This window comes from Mustela putorius, unplaced genomic scaffold, assembly GCF_011764305.1.
Source record: "Mustela putorius furo isolate JIRA1106 unplaced genomic scaffold, ASM1176430v1.1 tig00003988_pilon_pilon_pilon, whole genome shotgun sequence".
In the NCBI taxonomy this organism is placed as follows: domain Eukaryota; kingdom Metazoa; phylum Chordata; class Mammalia; order Carnivora; family Mustelidae; genus Mustela; species Mustela putorius.
Window position 1 is genome coordinate 10,635,312 of NW_025422127.1, and position 12,620 is coordinate 10,647,931.

Consider the following 12,620-nt stretch of genomic DNA (forward strand, 5'->3'; position numbering starts at 1 on the left):
GCGGTAGGTACACAATCCGTTCTGGGAGCTGCGCCCTGCTTTTCTTCCCCTCACACAAGCAGGTGAAAGGCCAGGCCTAGGAGGTTGTATGTAAATTGAGTCTTATATATGGGGTAGCCTGTGCTTCTGCCCTAAGCTTCCCCTGCAGGACAGCACTAATCCCCTTCACACCCCCTCTTAAGTCCTAGAGGTGGAGGTTCACCTCATTTTCCTGATCATTGAGTACACAGTGCTTACACAGCTGACCAAACAGAATCCTCCTAGAGGACCTGGAGGGGCTGGGCACTAGCCTATCATTTTACAGATGGGAATAACTAGGGCACATAAAGCAAGAAACTTAGGCCAGACCTCACAGCTGGGAGGCAGAGTGGAGTTTGCCCCCTGGCACTCAGCTGTCCTCCACATTACTAGGGCTCTGCCCCAGAGTGGCCTGGTAACCAATCAAGGCCACAAGACTTGCTAGGCCAATTCCAAAGCCCTGACTTCCTGTGCCAAGGTTACCCTTCAGTTGGCTACAAACAGAACAGCTTTCAGACAGAGACACCAGGTCATCTGGCGACAAGACCACCTGCCCTCTAAAGGGATCACATCTCAAGTCATGCAGCACCTATGGGCCTTGGAGGGATACTGAGCCAAAGCCAAGACCAATGGCCCTTGGAAGTGAATGCAGTGCTTATACCTTTGGGAGGGATGCTCCTGTTAGGCCTAAGACCTCTGGCAGAGTTCACACCTGGTTGGAGTGTGCTAGGCCGTCCCTGGGTACTGTCAGCAAGATTGATTTCTTTTGGCACTCAGCATAGCTCCCTTTATCCCAGACACTGGAAAAAGCTAAAACGCCCAAAGAGTTGGCTGGGTACAGTATACTTTATTGATGGTACATGACAAGGTAGGGCTCCCCAAGCCCCTCCCCTTCTTCAGGGGGTCTGGGATGGAAACAGTGGAGGTTGGGAGATTCTCAGTGTTTTAGGGGATACGTTGGGGCAGGGATTCCCCAGCAGCTGAGGGCCTCTCTCTTCCTCTTGCTCTGGCTGGGGCTGGTGGTTCAGTTGGCTCTTATTCCTTGGAGGCCATGTGGACCATAAGGTCCACCACCCGGTTGCTGTAGCCAAATTCATTGTCATACCTGGAAGATCAAGGAGTGAAAGGCTATTTCCCCACACTGGGCACCAGAGGGCGCCAGACTCTAGTCATTTTTCTAGGTGTTGCTCCAACCGTCACCCCCCCACGGCACCCCACAAACCAGGAAATGAGCTTGACAAAGTGGTCATTGAGAGCAATGCCAGCCCCAGCATCGAAGGTAGAGGAGTGGGTGTCACTGTTGAAGTCGCAGGAGACAACCTGGTCCTCAGTATACCCCAGGATGCCCTTAAGGGGGCCCTCTGATGCCTGCTTCACCACCTTCTTGATGTCATCATATTTGGCCTAACAAGGTAAAAATGAGAGGTTTATCCAAGTTCCAATCTTGCTATTCTCCCCCCACCACCCCCAATCCCTAGCCTGCCACCTCTTCCAACCCACACTTACAGCTTTCTCCAGGCGGCAGGTCAGATCCACAACAGACACGTTGGGGGTGGGGACACGGAAGGCCATGCCAGTGAGCTTCCTACAGACAAGGGGAAATGGGCTCAGCACCATTCCTCTGCCTCTGCACTGCACCACCCCCCTCACCAAGTCCCTAGGGTAGAAAAGCAGCAAGGCACCTTACCCATTCAGCTCAGGGATGACCTTGCCTACAGCCTTGGCCGCACCAGTGGAAGCAGGGATGATGTTCTGGGCAGCCCCTCGGCCGTCACGCCACAGCTTCCCAGAGGGGCCGTCCACAGTCTTCTGGGTGGCAGTGATGGCATGGACGGTGGTCTGGAAACAGGGTGGGGGAGGTGGCAGGAGTGAGGGCCTACACAGTACTCATGTCACCCACCCTTGGGAAGAATTAAGGGACAGAGTCACCTGACCTTGAAACCCCTGTGGCTACCCCCAGCCCAGGATCATGGTCTTTTTTTTTTTTTTTTTTAAAGATTATTTATTTATTTGACAGAGAGAAATCACAAGTAGATGGAGAGGCAGGCAGGCAGGCAGAGAGAGAGAGAGGGAACTCTGAGATCATGACCTGAGCCGAAAGCAGTGGCTTAACCCACTGAGCCACCCAGGCGCCCCCCAGGACCATGTTCTAAGCAGAAATATGCAGTCCAGGATGAGAAGTCAATGGGCATGGGGCACTTTCCCCATCATTCATACCATGAGTCCCTCCACAATGCCAAAGTTGTCATGGATGACCTTGGCCAGAGGAGCCAAGCAGTTGGTGGTACAGGAGGCATTGCTGAAAAGAGGGAGGTAGGTCAAGGCCAAGCAGATCCATCCTGTGATCCACAGTATTACTAGACCACTTCTCCACTCCTCTGCCCTCTGCCATGCTCACCTGACAATCTTGAGGGAGTTGTCATACTTCTCATGGTTCACACCCATCACGAACATGGGGGCATCAGCAGAAGGAGCAGAGATGATGACTCTCTTGGCCCCACCCTTCAAGTGAGCCTGCAGTGGAGAAGTTCTTGTAAGCCAGGCCCTCCTTTCCTGGTCTAAGCCCCCAGTCCCCATTCTTCCCACTACACCTACACCAGAGCCCAGGGTCAACACCCTCCCACCTTTACTCTCCTTGGCACTCACCCCAGCCTTCTCCATGGTGGTGAAGACCCCAGTGGACTCCACAACATACTCAGCACCAGCATCGCCCCATTTGATGTTGGCGGGATCTCGCCTATAAGGTAAGACGACACCAAATTTAGGGATGTGACATACCATGTACCCAAGGTGGTCACCCCATCCTAGTACCTCCCTCAGAGCCAGTTTCCTGTTTCTCCTCCACACTTACTCCTGGAAGATGGAGATGGACTTCCCATTGATGACAAGCTTCCCGTTCTCCGCCTTGACTGTGCCGTTGAATTTACCGTGGGTAGAATCATACTGGAACATGTAGACCTGGAGGGATGGGGAAAGGGGGAGGGGGCAGTGAGGGGCTCTGCTTCAGCGGGGCTCTGCTCCCTAGCACGGCTGCAGGGGCAGCACTCACCATGTAGTTGAGATCAATGAAAGGGTCATTGATGGCGACAATATCCACTTTACCAGAGTTAAAAGCAGCCCTGGTGACCAGGCGCCCAATACGGCCAAATCTGAGAAAGACAAGGGGCGGGAAGGAATGAGTGGGGCAGAAGAGAAAAGCCTCCTGGGCATGAAAACAGTCTGAGGCCAACTCATCCCCTTCCAGGGGTGAGAAAATGGCACTTCCCTGCCACTATTAGTCCCAAGAAATCTAATTTTATCCTGTGCAACCCTGCCAGGACAGCATGGCCAATAAGTGAAGCCTTCCCAAGAGGTGATTAGGTTCAAACGCTTGCCCAACTCCCAGTGTCTACCAGTCCCACCAGGAGAAACAGCAGCTCAGGGCATGGTCTGGCCACTCCCACAGTCTGGGCATGTGGCACTTATCACCCCCACTATCTGTGCCCTGACAATGCTTGCACTGGTCTGGCCCAGCTTCAGGAAACACCCTCTGGGCAGCAAAGACTTGCACACTTAGCATCACCAAGCTCAAAGGGCAAGAGTAAAGGTCAGAAATTAACTGGACAAGGAAAGCACATCCCTTCCTCCAAAAAGGAAAGAGGAGGGGGAAAAAGGGTACTTCCCAACCCCCTAATCTCAGGAGTCCAGTTTGCTAACATGTCTGTCCTTGCAAGCCCTCTTCTAGAAATTAGGAGCAGAAGCAACAGGTGTGTGTATGCGGTGGTGGTGGGCAGTGAGAAGTAAGAGAGTAGAAGACCAGGCGGGAACTGCAGAAAGGTCAGGCAGCTATATTTAACCCTAGATTAGAGTGGAGTGGGGATCTGATTTCTGGAAGATGGAATAGGGAGAAGGGCAGGATTCCCAAGGCTCACCGACACCTAATCCTCCCAGTGACCTTTATAGCCTTGCCTTTTAGGGCTGGGTCAGCTCTAGGCATCGAAGGAAGGAAAGAGCTTCGAAGAGAGCCAGTGAGATGTAAGGGGCTGCTGCCACAGGAGCCATTTTGTGGTGGAAAATTTCTATCTACCCATGACTCAGCTCCCCCAACATGGCACTAAGCTGCAGCTACCACACCTCTCCTGAGAAAGAAAAAAAAAAATAACAAGACAGAACTCCCCTGAACCCACGTTTCTGATTCATCAGAGGATCATCTAGGAAGAGCATCCCCGAGGGAAATTTGGTTGGCAGCTTAAGGGATGTGATCAGGTTCTCAAGTCAGGCTCTTTCGAGAGCGAGGCTGCGGGAAGCTTTGCCTCACCTGGCCGACGGGATAGAGGCGACTCCACCCCAGCGAGGCAGGCCTCGGAGGTTTAGTCATAGGCGAGGAAGGAGGTACAGTGAGGAGCTACGGGAGATTTCCTAACGGTGGTTCCTTCACTTCCTTCCCCGTTGCAACATGGCGGCAAGGTTACCGCAAACGAGCCCTCCCGACGGGCTGCGCACCCAGCTAAGCGAGCCCCGGGAGCCCCCGGCCGCGCGCGCGAAGTGGGGGGTGGGGAGGGAAGAGGCTGGTGGGGGAGGGGCGCCTTCCCGGCACGTGACCCTGCAGGGCGCGAAAGCAAAGAAAGAAGCCGGGACTGGGGGATTAGGGAATGGCTCTTAAGCCGGGACAGCGGCGGACCGCTCGAACCCGCAGGGGTGGCATTGCAGGAGGCGCCACGGCCGGGAATGGGGTGGGGGCCACGAGGCCCTCTGGGGCCGGAACCTCCGCCAGGTCAGAGCGCCGACCTTGAGTTCTCCTTGCGGGTGTGGTGGTGGGGGGGTAGGACCACCGCACCCACGTCCTCTACCCGCTCGCCCGGGGCCGCACCCTGCCCCATCTCCTAACTCACCCGTTCACTCCGACCTTCACCATCGTGTCTCGGGCACGCGGCTGCGGGGAGAGGAAGGCGAGCATTAGAGAGTCGGGGCGGACGGGGGCTGCAGTCCGGCCACTGCCCTGCCCTCCCCTCCCCCCACCCCCCGGCCTCCATTCCCAGCCCGCGCCTGGGCACGTCCGTCCTCCCGCCCCTGCAATGCGGAGGTCCGGCCGGACACGCCCGACCAGCGGCCGCGCAGCCCCGCCCGGGTCCGCGAGCGCCCCTGGTCCCCTTCGGAGCCGTGCCCCGGCCTCTCGAGGTCCCTCTCTGTCTGGCTTTGCCGAGCTTTACCTGGCACTGCACCTGAAGATGCGGCTGTCTGTCGAACGGGGAAGAGCAGAGAGCATCAGAGGAGGCTGCAGTCCAAATTTATAGTGCCTGGGCGGAGCGTGGGGGCGCGGGCCCCGCCTCTCGCCGGCTCGCCCAGTCGGGGCCCAAGGGCGCGGAGGCCTGAGCTACGTGCACCCGTAAAGCCGGGAGTAGCCGGGCCCGAATTTTTGGACCCGCCTGCTTCTTCCAGTGTGCACGCACCTAGCGTATGGGCTAGGGACGGAGTGGGGGAGGGGACAGAGACCAGCTCAGTGGAGGAGGTGATTGCAAATGGCACTCGTGGGCATGCAGGAGACTGTGGACCCAAGGATCAGGCTCCTGGTGACAACGGAAGCCCTTCGGGAGCCAGAGCCGTTAAAGTTGCTTCACAGATGAAACGGGAGGGCTTCGGGAGCTGGTGGGATGGGGAATTGGAGCCGGAGCCGGGACCCCTCGCGGTTGTGCGCGGCCACCCCCCTCCCCTTTCTTTCAGAGGCTGAGGCGGGAAGGCTGAGGAACTTCTCCAGGCTCTTCGGTAGTGGCGGGGGAACCGCAGAGGAAAAGGCCCGGGAGGGGTCAGCCCGCCTCCCGCCGGGCTCTGCCCAGCCCCCACCGCCCCCTCCCCGGGCCCTGGCTCCCGGCCTCCTTGGGCCGGGGGCCTGGACTGGCACTGGGCAGTGGGGTCCTGGAGAAGAACTAGGGCTCGGGAGATGGCTGAGGAGTGGGGGCGGTTTCTGCGCTGAAGGTCACGCTGTCCCGCAAGCTCGGGCAGCCGGGAGGGCTGGTAATTGGGGCGGACAAACCAGGCCCTGTGTGCACCAGTTCCTCTCCCCGAGGCGGGGCTGGGCCGGAGGGGGAGGACGCGAGGCCGAAGGCCTCCCACAAAATCGCTCCTGGGAGACCTGAGTGCTGTGCAGCCAGAGCCAGGAGAGAGTGCCCCTTTCACTGCTTCCAGCCCCGGCCGGAGAGTGGGACGTGAGGGCGGAAGTCCCTCCCCATCCTGGGACGTGCGGGCCAGCCCCAGAGCTAGGGACGCCCCTACCCAGCCCCGCGCCCCGGGATGTTGGGGGAAGGGTGAGGAGTCCAGAAGAGGGATAAATTTGGGACGTCTTGGGCACGTGGTGGGAACCGGCCCTCAGCCCCACGCGAGGTCGAGGGAGGGATCTCTTCTCCTTCCCCATCTGGGGCCCGCTGCGCCGGGGTTTGCCAGCTTTGGACGGAAGAAAGGCTGCGTTCAGAAGGCTTGAGGGTTTAGAGGGGATTGGGGTGGAAGGGGCAAGTCCCTTCAGCAGGTGCTGGGGGCTGGGGATCCAGGGGCCTCTTTGCTGGCCCAGCGTAACCTGAGACCAGCCCCCTTTTCTAGCTGAAGAGCCTGTGGCTAAGTTTAGCCCGGCCTGGTGATAACCTTTGCTTAAAAGGCAGAGAGTAGGCTCTCCTGCACCCCGACTGCAACCCCCCCCCCCGCGCAGTCCCTACCCTTCCAGGATTGCCCTCCCTCCTTGGGGCCCCAGAGCCAAGTCTGTGTCTGTCTGGCAGCCATGTGCATGGTTGGTTCCCAGGCTTTTCACGAACCCCAAGAGCAGGGCCAGAAAGCACCTAATGGTGATAGGAGGGGGGAAGCACCACAGGTGGTCTGGTGGGGCCTGGGGTAGGGACTCAGCTGCTAACCCTTCTATTCTGCCCTAGCTCAGCCAGCACCATTAACCCTTTCCCTGGACTCGATGCTCCCACACTACCTAGAATGTGTCTGAGGTCCCATCTTCCCTTTTGCTGCACACACGTTCTTTATCATTACTGTCTTCTGCCAAAAAGGGAGCTCGGTGCCCATGGAGCATTACCCATGCAGCCTGCTGTTGTCATGGCAGCAAAGACACCAGTGTTGTCATGAGAGCAGGCTCACTGCCTAATGGTCCAGGTGACTCAGCAGAGCAGACCTGGGGAGCTGAGGGTGTGGGCAAGCTAAAGCAGTGTCCGCATGTGGCTGACTTCCCACAGACCCTAGAACAGTAAAGTGATGCCTTGGTAGGCAGTCTGCACAGATGGTGGGGGGGAGCTGACCTTCCATCAACCCTGAGACCAGGTCAGTCCCCTGTCCCAGAGACAGGCTCGGGGAGCACAAATGGGGGAGGGGAGCACGCAGACCAGCCCGGGGTCTAGAGAAGGGTTCTCTACCTTGGAACCACTGACTGACGCTTTGGGCTGAATCATTCTGTTGTGGGGTCTGTCTTCTACTGTGCGGTATTTAGCAAAAGCCTTGGTCTCTCCCCACTAGATGCCGATAGGGAGCATCCCTCCCATCTAGGTTGTGATGACAAAAAAATCTCTAGGCATTGCCAAATGGCCCCGGGAGGGCAAAACCGTCCCCAAGTGGAGCCTGTCTACCTGGAGACTAAACTCTCCGTGCTTCGCCACCGTGCAGCAATCCTGTCACTTGTGCAGTGTGGGGAGGTCAAGAACGGGAAGATGAGGCACCAGGGTAAGCATGGAGTTTATCAGATCTTGAGATAGGCCCCAGGACTTTTGGGCTCCTCTTTTTGAATTGATAATCCTCTCCCTGCCTCTTGCATCTGGACTAACATGAAAGATGAAACAGACAAGCCTAGGAAAGTCTAAAAGTATATAAAAATATTTATTCACTAGGAAATGAGGAGACTGGGAGACATACAATCCGGTGAAAGCAGCTCAATTCAGTTCAGTTGGGCTAGTTTAAGAAAAATGCTTTACATTATAAAGACCATTAAATGTTAAAAAAGACAAGATGACAGGCAAACAAGTATTTTACAAGAGCAACGGACTTCTAGGTCACCCAGCAAGACAAGCTTCCCAGCAGGGATAAGAACAGGCAAGATGACCTCTTAGGTCCTGTGCCTTCGAGGAGGTGCTCGGCGGATGGGTGTAGTCTTCTTGGGTGTCTCATCTTCTGTCATCTCTGCTGAAAGCTCTACTCAGAGGATTGGAGGAATAAGAAAAAGCTGAGTCACAAAGATGGTGAAAAGTAGATCTCAGGGAACAAGTGGGATGGCTCCAGACCACGCAGAAGAAACAAAACCCAAACGGCACAAGGGGAAGACACCTCGGGGCGAGGCGGTGGAGACAAATCTATACAGCAGGACCCCATCAGAACCAGCCTCACCCCCCAAGTTACGCTCCCTCTGGGCCAAGGCCAGGAGGGAGCATCGTACCTTCCTCACTGGACTCATCACTCGAGAAGACGATTCTGGGTTTCTTTTTTGAAACTCGCTGTCGGGTGTCTGGATGCCGTTGGGTGGTACGGCGGGGCTCGGGGGTGACAAAGTCACCGTCTGATGAGGCTGCAGAAGCCAGATGCTGGTGCCGCTTAGAGACTAGAAAAGGCAGAGACAGAGTCCGCAAAAAGGAATCTTTCAGAGGAGGGCCGGATCTCTCCACCCATGGGGCAGCTTCACATACCAGTGGATGGTTTCTTGGCTGATGGGGCCCTCTGGCTACCCCCTTGGCCAAGCTCAAGGTCTTCCACTGCATCCAACCCTCTGGTGTGGCAGACCCGAAGCTTCTGTTCAAATTCATCTATTATAGCCTGGAAGGGAAGAAGACATGAAGAGCAGGCCTGGAAACACAGTTACTTCTATGATGAAAAAAAAGTCATGAAAACACACGGTGAAAGCTGAAATGCAGATCAAGGAGAGAACCTAAGCTGACGGGTTCACAGTGCGTGACTGCAAGTATAGGATGTTCTGGAAAAGGCACAACTGTGGAAAAGTAAAACAAATCAGTGGTTGCTGGGGGTTGGGGGGACAGAGTGAGTAGGAGAGCCCTGAGGACTTCTTAGACAGCGAAACTGCACTGTAGGATACTAGAATGATGGACACAGGACATTGCTCTTGTCCAAACCCACAGAATGCACACTGAGAGTGACCCTTAAGATAAACTATGGACTTTGGGTGATAATGATGTGTCAACAGAGGTTCATCGATTGCCGCAGATGTGCCACTTTGGTGGGGGATATTGATCTTGGAGGAGGTGGTGCGCGTGGGTGGGGGTAGGGGGCATATGGAGGAGTTCTATACCTCCCACTCAATTTTGCTTTGAACCTAAAACTGCTGTAAAAAATGAAGTCCATTTCAAAAAAGAGAGAAAGACAAAGAAACAGGAGGCAGAAACAAAAGAGCTGGGCTCAGGTGGTGCTGCAGAATTGGCTGCAGGGCAGCCCGGGGCAGGTGAGGCGGGCCAGGCAGTATGCAGAGGACAAGCCCGGCAGCCAGGCTCACCTTGCCCTCGGGCTTGGCCCCACGACGCAGCTTTCCCACAACCGACAAGAAAGCACTGAAGATGGACTCATCCGACAGTTTATCCCCAAAGCAGTCAAAGTTGTCCAGCATCTTGCGGAGGCCTCGCTCTGTGAGGGGCAGCTGTGACACACAGTAGGCCAGGTCCCGGTACTGCCGCTCGGTCCTGCAGACGGCAGGGGGGAGTCGCAGGATAGAGAGGTAAAGGCCCATCCTTCCTCAGTAGGCTCCCACAGCCTTGGGGCTACCCCAGGGGCAGCAGCCTACCTGGCCGTGCGAAAGCGCTGACACAGCTTCTCCACCAGGCTCTCAGTCTGCTTGTCCTTGGTGATGTAGGAGAGCAGCTGCCTAAGGAACGGGAGATGTGGACGTGTGACCTCCCAGGGACAGCCATCCCTCCCCGTGCACCAGCCTTCTGTTGCCCTCCTGGCCGGGGAGAGAATCCCTTCGGCCGTGGCCCATGCCTGCCTCACAGTTCCTCCTGCCCTCTTCCTGCGCCCTCAGAGAAAGGTCCACCCACCCCTGGAGAAATGTTCACCAAGAATGGAAATTCGTAACAAAAGCAGCTTGTCGTGCGGTGAGGACGCCTATGTGCCTACCACGTTAGAAACTCGATCAAGAACTAAGGGGCCAGCATCCCAGGCCTCATTTGCTAGAGGAGGAGCAGATGCAGAGAGGTTAAGTTACTGCTGAAGGCCACGCAGCTAAAAAGTGGCAGAGCCAAAATGCAAACACAGGTCTGTCTGATTCCTAAGGATGAGCTTCAGGAAAAATGTGCTCCCGGGCCCAGGCAAACGTACTTCATGATGGTGTGGAAAGGCTCTTCCTCCACCCCTCCCTCAGGGCCTGATAGGCGGCTGATGATATCTGGAAGGAGGTTATAGATCGCATTGCCCTGGGAGAGAGAGAGTCACGTTATAGGGACAGTGTTGTGCCCGCTCCTTCAGCAGTGAGCTCTCTGCTGCCTGGCTGCCTCTCACCTTGTGAGAAAGCTCATTGAAGAAGTTCTTGGCCAGGGCAGCGATCTGAGGTGCGGGGTCGATGAGCAGCACGGCCATCTCGCTCACCTGCCCCTTCACCTTCACCATGTCCTTTAGAATCAGGTGGGTCATCACCAGCCCTGCTGTTCTCCGCACCTGCTGAGCTGGGTCCCGGAGCCTAGGAAGGAAATCCTAACTCACTGGGACCAACACTGGCAGGAAGGGCCCTCAGCAACAATTGCCCCTACTTCTTTTTTTTAAACGTAAATTCTCCCCTTATATGGGGCTCACACTCATGACCCCAAGATCAAGAGTCTTATGCTCTACTGACTGAGCCAGCCAGGTATCACTGTATTATTACCCCCCCCCTTTTTAAGAAAGATTTTATTTATTTGACAGACAGAGAGCGTAAGTAGGCAGGGAGGGAGACAGAGAGGGGAAGCAGACTCCCCGCTGAGCAGGGAGCTCGATGTGGGACTCGATCCCAGGACCCTGAGATCATGACCGGAGCCGAAGGCAGAGACCCAGACCACTGAGCCACCCAGGCGCCCCTCTATTACCCCTTCTTAATGTGACATTCTAGAAGAAGTTAGAAAACTGGGATTGGGGAAAGAGGCCAAGCTTGTAGCCAAGGCTTTGAACAGAGGCACCAATCCCTTTTGGGCCATATTTAGCTACGGCCTGTACAGGTCAGGTATCAAGCAGATGTTCAGGGTAATGCTGAAGACCAGACAAATACAGTTTTAAAGATTCTAATACTGGTCACACTGCAGCCTCTGGGAGCTGGCAAGGCCTGCTAAAGTCTCATGAGGGGAGAGCCTGGGTGGCTCAGTCAGTTAAGCGTCCGCCTTGGCTAGATCATGATCTGGGGGTCCTGGCTGGGATCAAGCCCTGCATCAGACTCCCTGCTCAGTGGGAAGCCTATTTATTCTCCCTCTGCCTGTGACACCCCATGCTTTGTTCTCTCCCTCTGTCAAATAAATAAATAAAATCTTAAAAAAAAGAGAGAGAGAGAGAAAAAGAAAGTGTCATGAGGGCTCTCTTACCGAGCATACAGATGAGGTGTCCAGGGGTCCACCAGATTGGGGAAGCGGATGGCCAGATCCCCAGTAGCAATCATGAGGTTAGAGCGGACAATGGGGAGTGAGGACTTTTCCAGCATGGTGAATAGCAGACGAAGCTGGGAGTCACAGAAAGTGGCACTAGGGGGCCAGGAGAGGACCATCAGGGAGCCTGTCGATCCCCATTCTCTCAGAGCAGGCACTTCCTTCCCCAGGGCCTACCTGATCATGCAGAACTTGCCCAGGGCAAGTGAAGCCGCAGCGGAGAGCTCTGGGCTGCTATAGACGCCAGGGTTGTTGCAGACTTTGAGCAGAAGTGGAATGAAGGCAGCCAGTACCTGTGTGCCTGTCAGAAGACAGCTCTCGGTTTGGGACAGGCTATCTCAGCTGGGGAGCAGACCCCTCGGCCAGTCTTACCATCTAGCAGCTCCTTCTCGCAGATGCCACGAATGAGCTCTGCCTCCGTGTCGTCAGCAGCAGCACCCGCCAGTCCCATCTCCTCCTCCAGGGCGGTCTCAGAGCCGGTGTGCTGAGGGAAGAAATCAGGCATCACGGCCCATGCGGGGCAGCATCTATCTTCATCCCAGGCTATCTTTCTTTCTTTTCTTTTTTTTAAGATTTTATTTATTTGACAGAGATCACAAGTAGGAAGAGAGGCAGGCAGAGGGAGAGGAGGAAGCAGGCTCCCCGCTGAGCAGAGAGCCCAACGCAGGCTCGATCCCAGGACCCTGAGATCATGACCTGAGCTGAAGGCAGAGGCTTAACCCACTGAGCCACCCGGGCACCCCCATCCCCTCACCCAGCCTATCTTTTATTTTGCAGGAACACATCTGGGGAAAGGCAAGCTCTGCACAACCACTCACTCCTACACCTTTCAAATGCGTCTGTGCAGAGGGAGGACTCCTGAATTCAATAGGAAAAGAACTAGGTCTTTGTATTTTGTTTTCATGTTGCCAAATCTGAATTGGCAAATTCAAAACTGAACAAATGGCATTTATATTCAAGTTGCCAAAGCATATTCCTCCACCTCTGAACACATCCCTCAGAGAATCATGTCATTTCCTGTGAACAGTCAACAAATGGGTCATG

At 55.6% G+C, this 12,620-nt stretch overlaps 2 protein-coding genes across 4 annotated transcripts in view; both read right to left on the minus strand.

Moving 5' to 3' along the window:
• Nucleotides 1-845: 845 nt before the first annotated feature.
• GAPDH (glyceraldehyde-3-phosphate dehydrogenase) lies at nt 846-5,320 on the minus strand. Its single transcript, XM_004766704.3, has 11 exons — nt 5,208-5,320; nt 4,890-4,930; nt 3,068-3,167; nt 2,870-2,976; nt 2,665-2,755; nt 2,417-2,532; nt 2,236-2,317; nt 1,706-1,857; nt 1,525-1,603; nt 1,241-1,422; nt 846-1,123 (listed from the first exon to the last, which is right to left on the minus strand). The coding sequence occupies exons 2-11, from the start codon at nt 4,910-4,912 to the stop codon at nt 1,054-1,056; spliced, it is 1,002 nt and encodes a 333-aa protein (XP_004766761.1). The 5' UTR covers nt 4,913-4,930; nt 5,208-5,320; the 3' UTR covers nt 846-1,053.
• A 2,515-nt stretch (nt 5,321-7,835) lies between these two features.
• Nucleotides 7,836-12,620, minus strand: part of NCAPD2 (non-SMC condensin I complex subunit D2) — a 29,698-nt gene continuing 24,913 nt past the window's right edge. For all 3 annotated transcript variants that reach the window (XM_004766707.3, XM_004766706.3, XM_013063555.2), the window contains 10 exons: nt 11,949-12,060; nt 11,754-11,877; nt 11,517-11,672; nt 10,471-10,648; nt 10,291-10,385; nt 9,758-9,838; nt 9,473-9,656; nt 8,655-8,781; nt 8,408-8,569; nt 7,836-8,166 (listed from right to left, as the gene is read on the minus strand). In XM_004766707.3, coding sequence (XP_004766764.1) covers nt 8,081-8,166; nt 8,408-8,569; nt 8,655-8,781; nt 9,473-9,656; nt 9,758-9,838; nt 10,291-10,385; nt 10,471-10,648; nt 11,517-11,672; nt 11,754-11,877; nt 11,949-12,060 — 1,305 coding nt within the window. In that variant the 3' untranslated portion in view covers nt 7,836-8,080. The remainder of the gene's footprint in view (nt 8,167-8,407; nt 8,570-8,654; nt 8,782-9,472; nt 9,657-9,757; nt 9,839-10,290; nt 10,386-10,470; nt 10,649-11,516; nt 11,673-11,753; nt 11,878-11,948; nt 12,061-12,620) is intronic.